General features: G+C 42.5%; 1 protein-coding gene across 7 annotated transcripts in view; it reads left to right on the forward strand.

Annotated features, from left to right (window-relative positions):
* Positions 1-22,433, forward strand: part of SH3KBP1 (SH3 domain containing kinase binding protein 1) — a 346,563-nt gene extending 324,130 nt beyond the window's left edge. For all 7 annotated transcript variants that reach the window (XM_054006486.1, XM_054006509.1, XM_054006477.1 and 4 more), the window contains 4 exons: positions 2,580-2,705; positions 4,915-5,186; positions 18,078-18,141; positions 19,720-22,433. In XM_054006486.1, the coding sequence (XP_053862461.1) occupies positions 2,580-2,705; positions 4,915-5,186; positions 18,078-18,141; positions 19,720-19,761 (504 nt within the window). In that variant the 3' untranslated portion in view covers positions 19,762-22,433. The remainder of the gene's footprint in view (positions 1-2,579; positions 2,706-4,914; positions 5,187-18,077; positions 18,142-19,719) is intronic.
* The last annotated feature ends 279 nt before the right edge of the window (positions 22,434-22,712 follow it).

Below are 22,712 nucleotides of genomic sequence, written 5' to 3' on the forward strand. Positions count from 1 at the left end.
ACTAGCTGCTGTTAGCGCTAAATAAAGTATTTGTTTTTACTCACATCCAACAACCAGTGACCCAAAGGTCCCAGGTGTGTATCAGGGCCAGATTAATTTTGATAGGGGCCCAGGTCTGTTACAGTTTTGGGAGTCCCTCCTTGCATATTCAGTTTCTTTCCTTCATTGTTTTACCACCACCTCTGTCCAATGCCAAAGAATCAGTTGTTAAATTACCTTGGTTATTTCAGTTTTCTTTTTAAATGTGATATGGTAACACTGAATTAAAGTTAAAATGAACAAAACCATTTTAATTTTGGGCCATAACTAGTAGTAAGGCTTTAATTACCTAATTACCAATAGCAATGGTATTCAGTTACATTTTCTGATGAGCCAGATAAGGCAAAGTCCAAATCTTGGTGGGCCAAAGGGCTCTTCTCTAGTGAAACTGCCACTAGCCAGGGCTCACAACCTTCCAAGAGTGGTGTGCCCAATTGTATGTATTAATCTCAAAATAAAAGGTTGAGTGAGCCAGTATGCAACAGTGCAACAAAATCTTTCAAGCAAATAATTATATAGATTCACTGTAATACTATTAACACAGCATGCTATTTATATTAATTCTATTGAAACTGTGAAATTAAAATTATAAATTAAACTCACAAGGAATGAAGGGACATCTAACTTTCTTTTCCTTATTGTCTGAAATTTTGACACTTGCACCATCCTTTTTTTTAAACTTCTGTGCAGCATGTAATCACATGAAAGTATGTCAGTTACTCATCACTTCATGTTGTATAACTATCTGAGTAAGCTCCTGATTAAAAGTGTACCACTGTAAGTAGAAATGTATCAACGCATTGTAGCTCTAATGTGTTTAAATGTAAATGAAAAGTTTCTACATTAAATACATGGCACGACAGTCAATAGAGGGAAAATAAACTGAAGTACCTCTGCACAGAACCCATCAGTGACCTGAAGAAGAGCTCTGTGTCAGCTCCAAAGCTTGTCTCTCTCACCCATAGAAGTTGGTCCAATAAAAGATTTGCCTTACTCACAGTGTCTCTCTAATATCCTGGGACTAACACAGCTACAACATACATCTAGTGCCCCCATCAATACTGCCCAGCCCCCTATCAGTTCTGCCCTCTTGCACCCCCCGTTGGCTGTGCCTCCTCCCCAGCCTCACCTCTGCTCCTACTGGGGTTCTTCACCCCCCTTTTCCAGGCCAGAGAGAGCTGCAGCGGAGTCCCCTCTCCCCCTTCCCAGCAGGGTTCTTCACCTCCCTCCCTCTTCCCTGGTCAGGAGTTACAGGGTGGGAGAGGGAGGAACAGAAAAGCCATCCCTGCTGGGAGTGGGGGGGGGAGTGCAGGGGAAGAGCAAGTGGAGCTGCCCAATCTGCAGAGCTCTTTATGCTTCTTCCTCTCCACCAGTGAGCAGGGGCATCCACCCCTTCCTGTGAGAATAGGCCAAGTTCCTGAGTGGAGAGGGAGGGAGGTCTGCTGAGCAGCTCTGATTGGCTGTTGCTTTCCAGGAAGTGTGAAGGAACATGACTGCCAATTGAAGATGCTATAAATTATATATCAATATCTAGATCTATAATTTTGCTGCCTCTATAGGCCCTGCATTAATACAGCCCTTAATGTATGAAGACATAGTCCAGACTGCCAGCTCCACATAATAGGACCTCCCTTTCATCTGTTAAAATACCATTGAGAGGGAGTAAAGCTATCTTTTTTCTAACTTTTCTGAATCTGTTCTATAGATCAAACTGTGCCCAGCTTCCTGGTGTGTGACCAATATCATTTTGCTGTTTTAAAAAAGCAAAGATTTGATAATGCACAAATGCTCAATCTTTTGTGTATAATTTTCATTTTTGTTTTTGCATGTCGGGATGTCTAAATGAGAGTGTGCTACGGCTAACACTAATGTCTCATGTTCATATGCTGAAAAATAAAGTGAAGGGAAGGTGAATGGCTCATCGTGGAAATAAAAGAGAACAAAAACGGAAGGTTACATTACTTAAAATAAATCTAAGAGCCAGTTTGTAGTTGATTCTGTGCAAGACGCAAAGTGTGCGAGGTCAGGGGGCAAAGGATGCTATGGGTTTTCCCCTCTTTGTGCTCCTACACAGAGGCTAGACACTACATGGCTTTGGAAAGCAGGTGTTGTGTACAGAGAGCAGCACTAACCTCTCCAAAAGTAGCAGAGTGAGGCCTGCACCTGACCAAGCCAAATGCACCCTCTCCCAGTGCGGTGGAACTGAAGTAACAGCAGCACACACACCTTATTAACCTCAGGAAAATTCTGCCTCATTAAACTAAAATTCTTCTGGGGGGCAGAAAGGCGCTGTAAATCTTCTTCTGAACAAAGAGTGCCCCTAAATCGCAATATAGCCATGACGCATTTGTCATTTCAATACCTATCTTTCCATTCGCCACCCTTTAAAACAAGGTATTAATTAAAACAGAACTTTGAAAATCTTCCTTTTGAATTATAAATTGTCTTGTATAACTTTTGATATTATTTGCTATGTAATTTTCTTCTTTTAAAAGTAGTCTAGAATGAAAATATCTGGTTTTATTGTTTTGCCTATATAGTCCTCACTTTCAAGTCCTGATTTCTTTGACTCACCAAGCCCTGAAGAGGAAAAGGAAGAACATGTGTCCATTATACATAAAGCAACTGAAGTGTCAAAGAAAACAAAGACTGTTACAATATCACAAGTAAGTTAATCAGACTGCTTTGATTACTCTGCATCTGCTAACTTATCCTCAAGTACATGCATTGTCATTTATTTTATTTATTTCATGGTACCCATCATCTCAGTAACTGGGCACCTCAGGGTAGTTAGTTTTAAAAAATACATATACTGTAATACTGAAGTATTGTCCTACAGTGAAACACAAGGTGTAGGCCTAGTCTACTCTAGAAAAAGTTTGCCCTTACAGCTATGTACAGCTAAGTCGAGCTATATGGACAAATCCTCCTACTCTAGACACCTTTTATACTGGCAAAAAAGTGTGTCCCCCAATATATCTTATATCAACTCCCTGAGCAAAATAAGCTGTACTAGCAAAACTTTAAATGGTACTGGGTGAGTGAACAGTGTAGAACATGTCATATGGATAATATATCATCACAGTAATCTAGAGAAAATGGAACCATGTTAATAATGAATACAGACATCTGTATTTACTGCTCCAAACTATCTTACTGTTCTAGCTAAACTTCACAAGGGAGCTGCGGAGGACTATTGTTAAGGTTTTAGGCACCAAATTTCATTTAACTTAAACATTTGTTTTATTCTGATTCTAGTTCTCTGGATCCTAAATGTATGAAGCACACTTCTAGAGGAAAAAACCAAAACCCTAGCATGGTCTAGTGGATATCAGACTGGGAGTCAGGAGACCTGGGTTCTATTACCTCTACCACCTTTTGAGACACCTTGTGCCTGTACTTCTGTTTCCTCTTCCACACTTTGTCTTATCTGCCAAGGGCTTGTCCACATGTAGTTTTTGTACCACTTTCACTAAATCAGTTTAGGAATAGACATAAATATAAATTTACAGGCATAAATTATATATTTAGAAGCACCTTTAAACTGTTGAAACCTGCCCACAACAGGGGTTGTACCACTCTAAATATATCAATATAAAATCACACTCCATCTGAAATAAATTGGTATAAATTTTTTGTATAGGCCAGCCCTTAGACTGTAAAATTCTTTGGGGCAGGACCTGTTTCTTACTGTGTGTTTGTACAGTGCCTAGCACAATGGGCCCTCTAGGCACTGCCTTAACACAAAAAATGTAAATTCTAGATTGGATATTTTAAAAAGAAAGATAGCCACATTTGTTATGGTGTTACTGAAAGAACACTTTATGTATTGCTCCCTGTGCTCTGTGCAGCATTTTAATCAGCAAATACTATTCCCAGAGTTCTGCCAACATCAGTAAGTGACAAAGTTTAGTCTAACCTGTGCCTCAATTCCTAATCTGTAAAATAGGAATAATATTTCCCCACTTCACAGGGATGTTGTGTGGGTAAAAATCCATTTTTTTTATTCAGACATTTCAGTGATGTGAGCCCATATAAGTAACTACATAGATAGATTAAGACAATGAAACTTCCAAGCCCCAGAATTCCTGTATGAAAGTGTAGAGATGTAGACATGAGCAGAAACTCAGTACCCAAGTTACACAATTCTTTTAAAGTAGTTGAACATATTATGTTTCTCATTGATAGATGAATACTTCCTGCAATATGTGGTACATTTGTTCTGTTGGAGGATAAGTCAGGGAGGTTTAAGGATTATATAGCTCTAAGTAATAGTATGGGTAAAGTAACTTTTCCTTTTCTTTAACTGTGTTTTGGATTGCAGACAGAATCTTTCAATTACTAGTTGAAAATCACAACTAATTTGGTACTGCAAGAAATCCTACTTAGTTTCTCTGCATGACACAAGTTGCATTCTCACAGAAATAGGTCAGCTTAGCTAAGCGTACTCTGACTTATAACAAAGTTCTGTGTGAAACATGTATCAAGCACTTAATTTTGTTAGAGAATTACCTGTGTCGTCTTAATAAAAATGTAAAATCTCTGTTTTTAACTCTTTTCACTCTTGTACCTGCTTTATTGGTGACCTAAATTTTGGTAATGTTTTTTCCTGGTCAATTGCAACAATACTGATGAAAAACATTTCAGTCAGTGATGGGCTGGGCCGAGAGTCCCTGGCAGGCACAAGCTTAATATTGTGAGTGTTCAGAGAGACAGATTTGAGTAACAGTGGTGTATCATATCATTGTGCCATGTTCAAGCATGTAAAGGTTCTAACCAAACCCATCAGCATGACTGCAGGGGAGTAAAATATATCTAATACTGAGATGTGCTTCCAATTCAGGCAACTTAATATTCATTGTTTTTTGTTGACAGGTGTCTGATAATAAAACTTCATTGCCTCCAAAACCAGGGGGTTTGACTAGTGGGAGTAATATACAAGCATCATTATCCTCCTCATCCTCACCTGCACTTCATTCAGTTACTGTGGGAACAACAGGCCATAGGTCAAATTCCCCATCTTTGTTCAGTACTGAAGGAAAGCCAAAGACTGAGCTCTCAAGCCAGGGTCCGGCAGCCTTGGAGGAGCTGAGGACACAAGTTAAGGAGCTAAGAACTATCGTTGAGACAATGAAAGACCAGCAAAAGTAAGCATTAGAAACCACAACATCCATTTGAAGCATCTTTACTGTGCTTTGTACTAATCTTTTCCATATAATATATGTGTTTGTGTGTGAAATTCCTTTGATCTTTTTGTCAGACAAAAAGATTACATGAAGACCAATAGATGTTGAGAAAAATTTTAAATCACTGATACAGTCAATCTGATAGTTTGTAACAGCTTCTCTGGAGCTATGTTGTTTTATCATATAAGTACATGTTTACCTGGACTTTTAAAAAAGCTGAACTGTAGACTGATAGAGGTTAAGGAGTCTAACAAGATGCTACTGTCTAATCCGTCAGTGGCCATTTAGGGACTCTTAATTATGTTGATCTGAAAGCTGAGAAGCATTTCTAGTGGGCTTTTATACTAAAATTCTTCAGTAGTTGTTAAACTGTTAATACAATTGCCCAGAAAGCTGCTCCTCCAAATGATTGTGTCGCAAGTGACGGGATTTCAGAGGGTCTGGAGCCCATCTTACCATGATGTGAGATTCTCCAGCCCCTCATGAAGTTCAGCCCTGCTATAAGCCAGCAGAGCCTCTCCATCCTGCTTGCAGTGTTCTCACTGAAGGGGAGGGAGAGGGAGGGAGCAAAGAGCACAACAGCCCAGCATGGCACCATTCCTTCTGCCCCATTGCCAGCATGGTGCCTCTGCTCCTCACTGCATTCCCCTGCAGCACATGGGCAGGGAAGGGGCAGAGAGAGGTGAAGAGCTGGTGGGAAAAGGGAGATGAGAGGGGATGCTGCTGTATACCCCCAGGCCTGGGAAAGGGGAGTGAAGACCCTAGGAGGAGCAGTGGTGTGGCTGGGGGAGGAGGGGCTGAAATGTGGGAATGGGGACTGATGGGAATGGGGGCACTGAACTGATGGTGGGGGCTAGGGTGTGCTGCTGGGTTTAAGGAAGTGGAGAAGTCCCAGGAAGCGCAGGAGGGAAGAACAATTAAAATAAAAATGAATTTTTTTAGCTATTTGGACAATTATGAGATTTTAAAAAATAATTTATTGTAACTACTGGATAATGTATATAGTTACACAGTTATCCAAATTACACAAAGAAAGAATGGTCTAAAGTTATTTGTTAAATACTTTGAATGTGACTGAATTATTTAAAAAATAATGTTTAGGGATTATAAGTATCATTATTGCACTGAAATATAGAAAGCTCTGAAAGATGGTTCATGTTGTAAACATATTCATGTAGATAGAGATCATTGCAGCTCACATAAATGTTTATTGAAAAATAATTGGAAAACTTGATCCATAGCGAGAGTGCTTTGTGTTCTTCTTTGAGAGGTGTCCCTATGGGTGCTCCACTGTAGGTGTCCGTGCGCCCAGGGCCGTTGTTCGGAGATTTTTACAGCAGTACCTGTATCGGCCGCACATGCGCAGAGGCTGCCTCACATACCAGTCTTGTCTTAGTAGTGCGCATGTGCGGCCAAACTCCTCAGTTCCTTCTCTACCATCCCCGGCCAGAGTCGGTCCTACAGCAGACTCGTTAAAACTTTTTCTCTTACCCATTCTACATTCTTTTCCCCCTTAGTTTTGCACTGTAGTTACTAGATAAGTTCATCCCTTTAAAAAAAACAACAACAATTTGTTCCCATTTGTTTCTATCAGCCTCCAGCCAACGCTAATATGCCTGGCTCCCAGGATTTAAGCAGTGCACTATGTCCAGGGATGCTATCCCTATCTCAGATGATCACTCCTAGTGTATAAAATGCCTGGGGGAGTCCCACGTTCCTCAAAAATGTGCCCATTGTTCCAAATTAAAATCCAGGGCACGTAAAGACAGAGAACTCTGACTGAAAATGATTCTTATGCAGAAGTCACTCATACCTGCTTCTGACCCAGGTACGGGATCCTCAGTGAACTGCAGTCCTCCCGCCTTCAAAAAGGACAAAAAAAGAAAACGCCTGCCTCCCTCACCCAGAAGGGAAACATTGCAAGCAAAAAGGTCGCTGAGCAGGTCTATTTCTTCTATGCAGACCTTCCTTTGATGGGCCGGTTCCCCCAGCATCATGCTAATCCCGCCTGTGGCTGCGTCAACAGCGCAAGCTCCCGGTGCCGAGGCTTCAGGCTTCAAGTTGCCTGCCTCTCTCATGGCACTGTCCAGCACCGCAATGGACACGGTGCCAGCACAGATGACCTTGCCGGAACAGACATGGGCTGCACTTACCTCGACGGCATCTCCAACCTCAGTGCATGCATTGAGCACCACGGTCAGAGAATGTCAGTGCTGAATGACCCTCCAGCGCCACAGGCGCTCCTAACAGAGGGTTTATCTCGCACAGGCCTTGGCTACACTTGCAGATGTACAGCGCTATGAGTTAAACCTGACTTCGTGCAGCTGAGTAGGGAAAGTGCTGCAGTCTGTCCACACTGACAGCTGCCCAGCGCACTGTCGTGGCCACATTTGCAGCAATTGCAGCGCTATTGGGAGCGGTGCATTATGGGCAGCTATCCCACAGAGCACCTTTTCCCATTCTGGCACCATGGGTTGTGGGAAGGGGGCGTGGGTGCGGGGGATTCTGGGTCCTGTCCCAATGCCCCGTGATGCATCGCTTCGCATCCCAGAAATCCCTTTGTTTCCATCCACCTTTGGCGCCATCTTTCAACGGTTTCTGTGCAGCGCGATCTGTCTGCGGTAAATGGAGTCCGAACTGCTGAGGCATATGCTGACAAGTCTCGCCAGCACATCACGTTTGGCTGTCAAACTATTCCTTAAGATCCAAAGTGACATAGAGAGTGAGGGTGAGGAGTCCGACAATGCTATCGAGCCACGTAACGTGTACGACACAAAATTGCTTGTGGCATTCACGGACATGCTCAGCACCGTGTAACACCGCTTTTGGGCTCGGGAAACAAGCACCGAGTGGTGGGATCACATCGTCATGGAAGTCTGGAATGACGAGCAGTGGCTGCAGAACTTTCGGATGAGAAAAGCCACTTTCATGGGACTGTGTGAGGAGTTCGCCCCCACCCTGCGGCGCAAGAACACGAGATTGAGAGCTGCCCTGCCAGTGGAGAAGTGGGTGGCTATTGAAATCTGGAAGCTGGCAACTCCAGACAGCTACCGGTCGGTCGCAAACCAGTTTGGAGTGGGAAAGTTGACCATTGGAATCGTGTTGATGCAAGTTTGCCAGGCCATTATTCTCATCCTACTCAGAAGAACCGTAACTCTGGGTAACGTGCAGGAAATAGTGGATGGCTTTGCACAAATGGGGCAATAGATGGGACGCACATTCCTATTCTGGCACCACCCCAACTAGGATCCGAGTACGTTAATCGGAAGGGGTATTTCTCTATGATTCTCCAGGCACTTATGGATCACCGTGGGCGTTTCACTGACATTAACACAGGCTGGCCCGGAAAGGTGCATGACGCACGCATCTTTCGGAACACTTGGCTGTTCAGGAAGATGCAGGCCGGGACTTTTTTCCCAGAGCGGAAGATCACGGTAGGGGAAGTTGAAATGCCCATTGTGATCCTTGGAGATCCCGCTTACCCATTAATGCCGTGGCTCATGAAACCCTTGACAGCAGCAAGGAACGGTTCAACTACAGGCTGAGCCGGTGCCGAACGACTGTCGAGTGTGCCTTTGGCCGTTTAAAGGGCCGCTGGCGATCTCTGTATGGGAAGCTGGACTTGGCCGAAAACAGCATCCCTGCGGTTATATCCGCGTGCTGTGCCCTCCATAATATTTGTGAAGGGAAGGGTGAAAGCTTCACTCAGGCATGGACCTCCAAGGTTCAACACCTGGAGGCTGAATTTGCACAGCCAGAGAGCAAGGCTATTACAGGGTCCCAGCGCGGGGCTGCAAGGATTAGGGATGCCTTGAGGGAGCAATTTGAGGCTGAAAACCAGCAGTGATATCTGGTGCCCTCCACGGGAGTGAAGTGCAGTAGTTCTAATCTTTAGGAATCAGTGTCTGCTTAGCAGACAAGCAGACTTGCAGTGCCTGTTTATTTCCTGGGCTAAGGAGTCTTTTACTTTATGCAATAATAAAGAATGTTTTCAAAGCCAAAGAATCCATTTATTGAAAAGAAAAAAAAATTATTAAAAAGAAACAAGGGGGTGGAGTGGGGAACAGTACAATCACAGATTCGCGTATGTCCTGTCTGGTGTGCTGTGCAGTGAGTGCTGCACTTCAGGACAGCTATACGGCATGGTGATGGGGGTTGAGTGCAGAGGGTAAGGGTCGTGGTTTTCAGGGCTGGGTGGTGAAGATACTGGTGTTGGAGGCAGCGGGTGGCGTGAAGAACACGGAAGTTGGGGAGAGTGGGTTGGAGGTGACAGTGGGGCACAACAGAAAGAGTTTTGGGACAAGGGCTGTAGGGGGGTGGCATTTGCGTTTGCGGACTGCTCCTCTTTCTGCATGGCTACCAGCTCCTGGATAGCATCTGCTTGGCACTGCAGGATGCTTATGAGCCTATCAGTGCTTTGCTGCCGGTGCGCGGTGTTTTGCCGCCGGTGCGCTGCGTTTTCCTGGCGGATCCTGCTTTCTCTCTCCCTCCAGTTCTGTGCTTTCTCATTCTCTTTAATAGATTGCCGCATCACTTCTTGCAGCATGTCGTCTTTGCTTTTTTGCGGTCTCTTCCTGAGTCTTTGCAGTCTCTGAACAGGTGATAAGAGGGACGGCTGAGGTCTCAAGGTTGATGCAGCTGTATAGGCAAAATGCAACATTTAACAGAGGCAGCATTGTTTATACCAGACAGAGTAATGATCCCCCCCACACTTAAGGAGTAGAAAACACACAGGGTCTACACAATAGCATAATTTTCCCGTCCGAAAGAGAGCACACATATCCCACAGGAGCCTCAAAATGGTGAGTAAGGGGGACTGATTGTTTCAGGGCTGCACTGACCTATGGGTTTCTGTGCCTTGGGGAGAGCCAACAGCTTCAGGGGGCACCTACACTGAACACTGTCCCAACATTTTCCACAGGAGTTCACCCTGGATGATATCTCGCTGCTGAGGGTGACCTGGAAAGCAAGGGAGGGTCTTCTACTGCAATGCGGCTTCCGCCCTGGCCCATATGCAGCTTGCCTGTGTGCAGCAATGGTCCCCCCGCCCCTCGCGGCACAGTGGTGCAGACACGTTAGCCTGGCTGGGACAAGGACCAGGTGGCTCTCCCGATAAACCTGTGCAAGCGCATTGCACACGTTCTGAATGAGCCATTCGAGGAGATTACCGAGGCCGATTACCGCAATGTGATAAACCACATCAATGCACTATTCCGCATCTAGGCATGCATGCCTAACCCTCCTCTCCCAAAGAGCCCACACCCAAAAAATTCCTTCCCGAAAAAAAAAAACCCGCTTACCGGGAACCTGCTCTTCTGTTTGTCCTCCACCAAGTACTGGCCACTGCGACTGGCTACCTTCCTCCTGGCTCGAGAAGAGCTCCTGGCTGCATGGCTCCAGGGATTCTGAAGTGTCTCCATCCGGCCCACCACCATCACTCCCGTTTTCCTCCTCCTCCTTCTCTTCCTCCTCCCCCCGCCCCACTGGCTCTGAAGTGTCCATGGTGGTGCTCAGAGTGGAGGTGGGGATAACCCCAAGTATCGCATCCAGCTCTTTGTAGAATCGGTAGGTTGCGGGGGGAGCACCCAAGTGGCCGTTTGCGTCGCGGGCTTTGCGGTAGGCACTCCGCAGCTCCTTCACTTTAATCCTGCACTGCAGGGCGTCCCGGTCGTGGCCCCTTTTCATCATGTCCTTTAATACCTTCCCAAAAGTATCGTATTTCCTACGGCTGGAGCGCAGCTGGAACTGTACAGCTTCCTCCCCCAAAACACTGATGAGGTCCAGCAACTCGCCATTGCTCCGTGCTGGAGCTCGCTTGGCGCGTGGAGGCATGGTCACCTGGAAAGATTCGCTGATAGAACTCCACGCCACGCCAGGCTGAGCAAACAGGAAGGGGATTTTTAAAATTCCCGGGGAATGTAAAGGGTCGGTCACATGGTTGGTTACCTAAGGCCAGGGCAGTAGAGTTTGAACTGATGACCAGAGTGGCTAGAACAGGCATTGTAGGATCCTGCCGCGTAATTCTGGAGGCCATTCACAGCGCATTGGGTGGCCACACTGGCGCCGCTGCGCTGCAGTGGCAGCGCAATACTCGCTATTCCTCTCGGAGAGGTGGAGTACATGCAGCGCTGCAACCACCGAGATACAGCGCTGCAAATCCCTTGCCAATGTGGACGGGGAGTGAGTTACAATGCTGGGGGAGCCTTTACAGCACTGTAACTCACAAGTGTAGCCAAGGCCGCAGGCTCTCCAGCACCGCAGTTCATTCATTCACCGGACTACAGGTGTCACCTAACCTACAGTCACCACCACTTGACACCTATTTTTCTCCTGACATTCACATGCGGTCCGGACAGCTGTCTCTGTATCTCACTTTTCTAGTGATGAGGAAGCCGTAGTGCAGGGAGACTTTTCACCATACCAATTGTCCCAGTCACAGACCCAAATCAGCACTGGTCATAGAAAATCTAGGTCTTCATTAATCAAAGACTTCCCCTTCCTCCCTGGTATACAAACCTGTGGATAGCACCACCTATGCCCTTCCCCGGTCAGTGGCAATATTGTGGTCCATGGGCACCATATAAGCAATTCCACTATGATTGCCAAGATGCCAAAAATAGGAACAATGCCACTTCGCCATCACCAGTGCATACGGCTACGAATTAGACACAACAACAAGCTGTTACTCCACACTTCAATGAACATGCTACACATGCTTCCCCAATCCTTGTGGAGCCCGTATCCACACAGGATGAGGCTATACTGCCTCCCCCACCAACACTGTCGGATGATTTCTTAAAATTTCAAGACCTCTTCAAAAGAGTCGCCAACAAGTTGAGGATTAATCTGGAGGAAATTTCTGAAAACCAGCATGAGTTGACTGATATCCTGCAACCTTCCTCCACATCCAGGATTGCCTTACCTATAAATCTAGCTATTATGGATCCTGCCAAAAACCATATGGCAGACACCAGCTACTAGCACACCTACCTGTAAGCGAGCTGACGGGAAATATTTTATTCCTTCCAAAGGGTCTGAGTTCCTTTTTATTCACCCAACGCCAAACTCATTGGTAGTAGATGCAGCTAACCAAAAGAACAAACACCAGTTCCCAGGTCTACCCCAACTGGTAAAGACAGTAAAAGGCTGGACCTGCGTGGTCGTAAAGTGTATGCTTTGCCCACATTACAATTCCAGATATCTAATTATGCAGCCGTTCTGGTAAAATATGACCACAAAAATTATGAGAAACTCATGGACTTTATTGATGACATCCCAGAGGGCAAAAAAAATCAGTTTAAAGCCATAGTCTCGAGGGACAAATCGTCTCCTGTACCACAGTACAAGCTGCGCTTGATGTTGCTAATACAGCTGCAAGGTCCACTGCTACAGCAGTCATGATGCATTGAGCTTCATGGCTTTCATCGTCTTCTTTTCCTCGCGAGGTTCAGAATACCATCGAAAATCTCCGTTTTGATGGTGAAAAACCATTTGTCAGTAACACCAACGATGTGCTTCACTCCATGAAGGACTCGAGAGCAACATTATGGTCTCTCGGTATCCAAACCCTTGCACATAGGAGGAGACCATATAGATACCAACCTTATCAACATCCGTGTCACCCAACGTATACTCAACAAAGTCATAGACCATATGAACAACAACGTCAGTGACCAAGATATCAACGTCGCCGCACCAATTCATCGGCTCCATGTCAACCCTCTCCCACTAATAAGCAAACTTGAAGATGTGATCAAGGATATAGAAAACATCATCCCTACTTCAGTGCCCATTCCCTTCCTATCTTTGCCCTCCCCCACCCTGTCCCTTTTCAGGGACCACTCTCACAAACAACTGCTCCACCAAGAGGTGCATCACCTCCTCCAATTAGGAGCAGTAGAACCAGCGCCTGACCAACACAGTAGAAAAGGGTTCTACTCCTATTACTTTTTAACACAAAAGAGAACTGGGGGATGGCGACCCATTCTCGACCTCAGATGCCTCAATAAATTCGTTACATAAAATTTAAAAAAAAATGGTGACTCTTGCAACCATAATTGCAGCACTGGAGCAGGGAGATTGGGTTTCAGCCCTCGACCCGTAGGATGCTTATGTTCCTGTGACCATACATCCTGCCCACAGATGTTTTATTCATTTCGTTCTGGGCTCACAACACTACCAGTACAGGGTCCTACCTTTTGGCCTCTCGACAGTGCCTCGTGTTTTTTTCCAAACTCCTCGCAGTCATAACAGCTCATCTCAGAAGTCAGGGAATCATAATTTTTACTTACCTCGACAATTGCCTTTTCAAAGCCAGGACCCTCCAAGAAGCCATTCAGTCCACACAATGGACAGTCCAATGTTTCCATGCTCTTGGCCTGCGAATGAACTAAGAAAATCTTCACTCACTACCACCCAATAATTGAAGTTCATAGGAGCACATTTTGACTCACGCAAAAGAATAGCATCTCTCCCACTCCACCTTTTTAACACCATCAACCTTTTCGTTCCCAAGCTGTGCAACAGTCCACAAGTGGCTGCACGAGCTTGCTTACAACTCCGAGGCCACATAGCCTCTTGCACTTTTGTAGTCAGGAACACTCACCTCTTCATGAGGTGTTTCCAAAGCTGGATTCCACTGTCTACAGACGAATGTCCATGGTCTGAACAAACTTTTATACGTACCTCCCAGAGTCAAGGACTCCCTCCACTGGTGGATATTGCCTCACAACCTTTGCTCCGGGGTCCCCTTTCCACAGAACGTCCTGTTGGTTGTCATAACTACAGGCACATCCCTTACTGTAGGGATGTACAGTACACATAGGGAGTATAGGGAGTACACATGCCCCAATACACTGCCCAGGGGCTTTCATCTCCTGCCGAGACGTCCCTTCACATCAACATCTAGAACTCTGAGCAATACATTGCCTTCATGTTCTATGTAAACGGGGGAGGGGGAGAGATGATCCCACTCCCTTTGTACAGAAGCGATGAAACAATGGAACTGGTGTCTCAGACACAATGTCTGAATATCAGCTGCATACTTACCTGGCTCTCTCAATACCACTGCAACGACTTCAGCAGAAGATTTCTCATAGACCACGAATGGGAACTAAATGAGGCTATAGTACTAGACATATTCCACACATGGGGATACCCAACTACAGACCTTTTCGCAACTACAGCAAACAGGAAATGCCCAAGATTTTGTTCCAGAGCGGGACTAGGCAAACACTCCTCGGGGGATACTTTCATGTTCCCATGGAACACTGACCTAATGTATGCATTTCCCCGATACCACTCATACACAAATTATTGATAAAAATACGAACAGACCAAGCCAGGGTCATAATGATAGCCCCAAGTGGACCAGACTGGCATGGTACCCTTTCCTTACCAAGATGTCGTTTTCCGCACCCATCCCACTACCCTTTGCCCAAATCTCTTGTCCTAACAACATGGTCATCTACTCCACCCCAATTTAACCTTGTTACACCTCAAGGTTTGGCTCCTTCATGGTTCTCTCATGCCGAGCATACTTGTACTCCTTCACAGCACAACAAATTCTACATGCACCACCTGCCTTCATAACTGGACAAGATTTACACACTGGTGGGCTGTCACAAAAAACGCTCCTTTTTTTCCACGCCTCTCCTGCTAATCCTCGACTGCCTGTTAGAGATTAAACTCTCTGGACTCTCCCTGAGTTCCATCAAAGTCCACTTGGCCACAATTACAATGTTCCATAATGCCATCGATGATAGGACTATCTTTGCTCACCCCATTACTAAGCGATTCCTTAAGGGACCACATATCCTATATCCAGACATCAAACTGCCTAATCCACCTTGGGACCTTCCCTTAGTCTTAACATGCCTAACCCAAAAACCATTTGAACCATTAGCCACATGTTCCCTCCTACCTCTCTCTATGAAAACTGCATTTCTGGTAGCAATTGCCTCTGCGAGACGCACAGGAGAAATTGCAGCACTCAAGGCAGATCCTCCATACACCATATTTTTTAAGGACAAAGTCACCCTACGCTTACACTCCGAAATTCTACCAAAGGTGCACTCATCTTTCAACTTCAATGAGCCTATCTATCTCCCTACCTTTTCCAAAACCATATGCGAATTCCTGTCAATCTACGATGCACACTTTGGACGTGCGCAGAACTTTGTCCTTCTACTTTGACAGGACTAAAACCTTTAGGCGTTCCGACAAGCTATTCGTCCCCATTGCAGAATGCTCTAAGGGCTCATTTATCTCTAATCTCAGACTTTCCAACTGGATCTCAAGTTGCATTTGTCTCTGTTATCAACTACAGAAAGTGACTCCTCCTACTTTTATCAGGACTCACTCCACCAGATCCATGGTGGCCTCAGTGTCCTTTCTACATAACGTTCCCCTTAAGGACATTTCCAGAGCTGCCATTTGGGCTTTCGAAAATACGTTTGCAAAACATTATGCTCTTACACAGGGACCCATCACTGATACGCGTGTGGGCAGAGTTGTTCTATCTACTGCATTCCTTCCAGATCTGAAGTCCCTACCTCCTTGAGAGACACTGCTTTTCAGTCACCTACAGTGGAGCACTCACAGGGACACCTCTCAAAGAAGAGGTGGTTACTCACCTTTGCAGTAACTGACATTCTTCGAGATGAGTGTCCCTGTGGATGCTCCACTCCCTATCCTCCTCCCCTCTACTTCGGAGCTGGGGCAGGCTCCGTTGTAGAGAAGGAACTGAGGAGTTCGGCCGCGCATGCGCGCTATTAAGACAAGACTGGTATGTGAGGCAGGCTTCGTGCATGCGTGGCCAATATGGGTACTGCTGTAAAAATCTCCGAACAACGGCGCAGGGGCGTACCAACACCTACAATAGAGCACCCACAGGGACACTCATCTCAAAGAAGATCAGTAACTGCACAGGTGAGTAACCTCCTCTTTCTTGGGTGTTCATTATTTATTTTCCACCTCCGTTTTACAGGCCTTGTATGTTTTGAAATACGTGTGAATTAGATTTTTCATCATATTTTATATTTATCACATTATAGTGCTCTCCACTGAGTACATTTATTATACCCGTGTACAATAAATTAACATAAGTACTCCCCCTCTTTCCCACCAGGCTGGATGTCTTCCCTCTCTCTATCCATTCTCTCTGTTTTTGAAGGGGTATCCATCCTAATAAGGAGATACCATTATCAGAGGCCACTTAGGACTAGCCTAAATAAAACAAATATTTAACCATTTTGCATCTTCTCCATTCTAATTCTCCTTAAATATGTTTGTGTACCTTCAGCATCTCCATTTGAGCAGGCAGGGAGAAGCATGTGTGCATTGAAGTTGACTTTTCAACCTGAAATTAGCATACACACATTACCAAAAGAGTAGAGGGAGGTAAAAAGTTAAAAGACAGACTAAAAAAACATGGTTTGATGATGTTTTATAAATCATTACTTTTTTAGGAACTGGCTCATGGTTTTTGATCTCGTGAGGCTAGTAATACTGTAACTGAATTGTGATTAATAATGAGTTGAAAACTCTCCTGTTATTATTGAGTCTTACATTTATTTTTATTCTGGGGCAGGGGGGAGATATTGGGAGAGTTTAAACTGCTCACATCTCAGAAGCTGGGATTTTCTCATTATTTTTGCTCTTCCTGAATATCGCTGATATCTTCCATTGTTCCCAGTGGGAATGAAGCCAGGGTGCCCACTGGAAAGATATCTGCCATGTGTGGCCAGGCCAAAAATGGTAAAGGGGTAGGGTAATGTAGAGGTTTGGGGAAGAGGATTGTGGGAGTACCATTAAAGACACTGTAGTGGCAGAGGAATGTGACAAAACAAGGCGACTGTAGGGGAATAAAAGAACACTGGGGAGGGCTGTCAAGTAGGGGTTGTCGAGGTGAATGTGGCCCAATTTGGGCCAACTGACACCTATTCCCAACCTGCCTTGCATAGCCACTGGCCCCATAAGCCCTCTGGCCTGACATTCTAACAGGAGCTGCCTCCAACTACTGGTTTCTGGCTTGGGGGACAAGGCAATAAACAGGAATGTGACAAGATTTATTACATGCAGTGTTGCTGTAGCCATGTTGGTCCCACCTTATATTTAGCTGTGACATTCTGAGTACCTTTCCCAGACCTGAAGAAAAGCTCTGTATAACCTCGAAAGCTTGTGTCTCTCACCAACAGAAGTTGGTTCAATAAAAGATATTACCTCACCCACCTTATCTCTCTAAGATTTATTATGTTCAGAGCACAGGCCTGGGACAGAAGAGAGGATCTCTCTATGGGAAAGATATAGTGAAACTTCCTCCTCCAGATAATTACATCCTGGTCTTACCTTTCAGAGGTCAGAAACCATTTCTTTTCCCTTCATTACATCCCCTGGACAACAGACCATTTTTTGGTGACCTACACTTGGGAATTATCTAGCTTTTTAAGTTAAGATGCAGTTTAAATAGTGCTTTGTTAAACAGCTTTAAAACAGTTTAAATGTGTGATCGTTTATGTTACCAGTTTCTGTAACCTACCAATGGACTAATCCAAATTTCCTATTGTCGTATAAAAAAATGAGAGCTATAAACAGTCCTATTTTTGTAAGTTGAACAAAAATGGTCAGCTGCTACACAGCTGTTTTCCAAAAGCATTAAATGAAGTCACTTCTGTCTATTATGTGTTTTAAATTAAACTAATGCAAAATGTTTTAAGGATATAAATACTTTGATAAATCATTAAGATTTACTGAGAAAATACAGTAACTGGTTTGGTGGGGAAATGGTTCAGAGATAATTACCTTTATTTTAATAATATGAACTTTTGCAATTTTTTCATTCTTTTTTTATAGAAAAGAGATTAAACAATTGTTGTCTGAATTGGATGAAGAAAAAAAGATCCGTCTACGATTACAGGTACTTGAATCTTATGTGGTCGGAGACAACTTTATAGGGATACTGGCAGGTCAAATTTAGCCTCAAATTTAGGGCAAACAAGCTCTTATAAAACTTAAGATAAATATATTTGAATTTCTTTTTATATTAACAGAATGTATGTATTTAAACAAATATATATTCCCCCTGCAGTGTTTGCAATCTATATGCTGTTATCACATGAAAATATGAAAATTATCTGGAATCTGAATAATCTATTTTTTTTATTGTCTAAGCTGAAGGAAATACAAACAAGTAAACAGAGTTTAGCTAGTGGAAAGTGAAATCTGTTTTTAAAATTCTTAGTTTTAATCATCTAATTTGTTCATAAAGTAGATGAGAGAATTTATGTTTTAAAATGTGATTTACAGTCTGCCAGTGACTTTTTAAATAAGAATTGGTCTTATTTTATTTGAAAAGTTAATTTCAGCTAACAAGATTCTGCAGTTTCTCTTGCACACAATCTGATAGTTCGAAAAAAGTATCATTTTAAAAAATATATATTATTTCCATTAAGAGTCCAGGTTCTGCTTCTTTAACATTGAATATGACCTTACTTGGAGTCATCCTATTGAATCAGTCACTTGTGTAGTACTTGACACCAGCAACATGAATAAATGTAGCAGAACTGAGCCATTATTTGGACCATCAAATATACTGCTTCATATATAAAGTAACTTTGAAACTGCTTTTCATGATTTGGGGATTGACATACTTGTCATTAACAAGGTTTTAGCATTAATTTGATATTTTTACTTTTATTTTGTGGCTGTATATTTTTTATACTAATGATGGAAAATCAAAACATGATTTCAATGGGCTGCTCTTACTTAATAACATACTGTTCAACACGAGTAAAGATAGCCGAATTGGGGCCTTCTGAATATTTCTTCTGCATAGGCAGATCTGTGAGAGGCCATAGTTTTTAATAATTAACAATTCAGCGAAGGTTAATAAACCTTTTATAGCAGTCAGTACCATTCAGAGTTCTGGATTCCAGTTCCTCAGGACAGAGCTAAGTCTGGTCTAAATACAGAGCTGTTCTGCTCTAACTAAAGGTGTGATTTTTTTATAACAATTTTATAACTTTTGCATGTTGACATTCTTATATCAGTTTAACCTAGCTTATATTGGTTGAGCTTGCTAGCTAAACTGATATTATCAGTTTTAAATAGATACGAGAATCCACACGCACACAAGTTGCACTGATTTTAACTAAACCAGCGTAACTTCTGTGTGAAGAGAAGCCTTTAGGCTTGGAGTGCTGCAAAGGTTCAGTGTCCACTCAGTGGAAAAGAGTCTGAGTAAGTTCATGACATGTTCCAGTGACTATCTTTGCCTGGCTCTGGAAGAAGGGAGCCATCTCCAATTCTCTTTAGCAGGAATGAGAGTCACCGGGATGTGTGAGGCTTTTGCTGGTGGGAATAATAAGGGGATAACAAAGTTTCCTCTACTTTCAAGCCCATCACACCCTGAGATAAGATGCAACTGAATTTGCTGCTGGCACTATGCTTGAATTTGACACACCAATAAACCACCTAATGAGATTTTTCTTTGCAGATGGAAGTTAACGACATAAAGAAAACTCTTCAATCAAAATGAATACTTGATAGGTGGAATGTTACATTATTCATCATGACTGAGACTCAAATTTATGCCCCAGCCAAAATAACTTTGTGCCAAATGATTTAAGAATTGCCTCAATATCCCTTTGTTTGAAGGATTAGCACAAGAGTTTTTGATAGCACAACACAAATTCCAATGAAGAGGAAAAAATTCCACAGGATGCAGTTGCTGTACGGCACTGGTTGTGACTGAAATTGATCTTATTGTGCTAAAGTCTCTACTTCAAGATCACAAATGAAATGAAAACTCAGGCAGTTTAGTCCATAGTGGTACTATTTTGATGATATTTTTCCATAAATAAAATGTATTTGAGATTATCCGTTTACAAGCTTTATGATTTTGACTTTTTTTTAATTGTCTTTTGTCACAGATTCCTAAAATATTTGTACTGCATATAGCCAAGAATGAATGTTGATGTTTGGAAGGCAGGGGTATTATTTTGCTTCAGGTAGAACAGCCTGCTTTTTGTTTTATCTTTTAAATTCTATTACATATGCAATTTTATGTCAAAAAAATAATCTACAAGATAAATGTAAGTTTGTGTAGAATGGCTTATTTAAAAAAAAAAGAAAGAAAGAAAATCTTGTCTTTACAATGATTTGTGCCTTCTTTTTGCCACCCAGTGATTGGAACTGGTTGCAAACCAGATCTAAATAATGTAGCTGCCATGATGACACCGGTCACTTAGGTCCACTAGAGGTCACTCTTCTAATGTATAGCTGCTCAGTCAACGTAGCCAGATGTGTGCTAAGACAGCATACGGTTGGGAGCGAGCAGCTTTGTCTTACCAGCTGTGGTTTTTTAGCTTTCCATTTAATAGGACTCTCATTCAGCTAGAAAATTCATCTCTGCTTGATTTTCATTAGAAAAGTTAAACACCTGCCTCCGTCCCCATTTTTGCACACTTTGAGTGAACAGAATATGCATTACTAAAGCAAAAATAAATAAAATTAACTAAATATCATCAGTTAAAAGGTTGAATTATTTAATAAACAAGGTTCTCTTTGTTGTGTGATGTTGTTTAACTTGCTATTTATGTGATGTCATTTGCCACATTTTGTTGTAAGCTTTCTAACATAGATGAAATAGAAGGATTTCTTTATAATACGTTTTAGCAGCTGTGCTTTCTTTCCTGGTTTTATGGAAATCAAGCTTTGAGAGAGAGAGAGAGAGAGAGAGAGTGTTTGTTTGTTTGTAACGGAGCTTTTCAACCCTTGAAAGTAACCTATTTCTTTCCTGTTAGCGCAATCTGAAAACAAAGTATTGTAAGACTGCTCTGGCTTCATATTTAAATGGCAGCAGATTTCATTTAGCCTGTGAAATGGTTTTAATATGTTTCTCAAATGCCCACTATGTTTATTGAGTTTATCTGAATCAGCTAAATATAGATATTTTTGCACAGCTTGTGGAATGAGTGATTGATAATGCTAGTATTAGGAAGTGATAAAATCGCACAAAGAATCTATTATTCATCATATCAAGTGTTATTAATTGATACCACCCTGGAGTTCCTGCATCACAGTTTACTATTCTTCCTGCTAAGGGGTGGATGGGACTTATTTCTCAATCTGTCAGTGCCATTCATGAACAGCTGGAGGGGTTCTCATTTGGTTATATGGAGAATTCTTTTATATATGTTTAAGCACACACAAACATCCCAGTATACAAATGTGTTACCTGAAGGATTCTCAACTGGGTGTTCTGCATGGCAATACAGAACATTATCATTGGGTCAATTTCCTTTGCTTGTGCTTTTTATGTAATGAAGGTGTCTGAGATTTCAACTTTTGTTAGTGAAAATTACAAGCTTTGATTTAAATTACAGTGTATTCTCAGTTGTAACTGGAACAAAAGCACTAATTACATATTTTGTTACTGAGATGCTTTTATTTAATGTTTTTAAACAACTGCATTGAGATTTTTTTTAAATAAAATTTATAGTCCCATCATGGTTTTCCAGCAATAAAGATCTTTAGGTTATTAATTTCTGTATCTTTTATGAGGCAAATAACAGTTTGGGGAGAATAGGAGGATTTAGGATGTAGCCTATAAGGATTCTGCTGGGGTTCTGAACTGTGTGTATTTGAAACATGTATACAGAATTAAACAGTTTCATAATGCAGTAGATTCCTAACTTCACCCATGGGGAAAAAAGCTATGGTGCCAGTGATAAATTAAAGTATTGTTTCCTGGACTGGATCTTGAAACGTAAGAGGCAACTCTTAAAAGTTGCTTTAGTAAAAACCTGTCTGAACTCAGCATGGACTTTCCTGAAATTAGATTTCATCTATTTTTTTTCTCCTGTTAAAATGGTAACTTGTCATTTTATAAGCCTATAAGGACATATCATGATTTGTTAAAGAAGATAAAATGAGATTTTGTGAAAATATTTTGTTCAAAACTTTATTGTTCTGGGAGGAAGATTTCTAGGAAAAACAAGTTGTTATTCTTCTTTCTGCATTTCATTATAATGATAGAAAATTTTACAAAGGACATGAAATCCCCCTTTAAAAAAATGAATGATTCAGTAAGACCCGTGGATATTAACTGCTTGGAGAAAGGTTCATTTTTATATTCAAAGAAAAACAGAAAATGCTGGGGAGCTACAAAGTCATTTTGATATGAAAATGATTAAATGTGTTTGAAGAGTCATGTAAAATTACTTTTCATTAACATGTGCACACACACAAACACTCCGGTGGCAAACATGCAATTTGGTGATTGTTTTCTTTCATGTGGAAATTGCTGTAAAGCATCACGTTTATGCCTTTGAGTTATTATTAAAAGTTCAATTCCTTTTTCCTTCTATAATTACTTGTATCTGGGCCACCATGTTACATATAATTTGATTCATTGATGTTTTGCCTGTTTTGTTTACGATAATGCTTTATATAATTCAATGAAAGAAATTACGTATACCTCAGGTA

The sequence above is a fragment of the Malaclemys terrapin genome, chromosome 1 (assembly GCF_027887155.1).
Source record: "Malaclemys terrapin pileata isolate rMalTer1 chromosome 1, rMalTer1.hap1, whole genome shotgun sequence".
Taxonomy (NCBI): domain Eukaryota; kingdom Metazoa; phylum Chordata; order Testudines; family Emydidae; genus Malaclemys; species Malaclemys terrapin.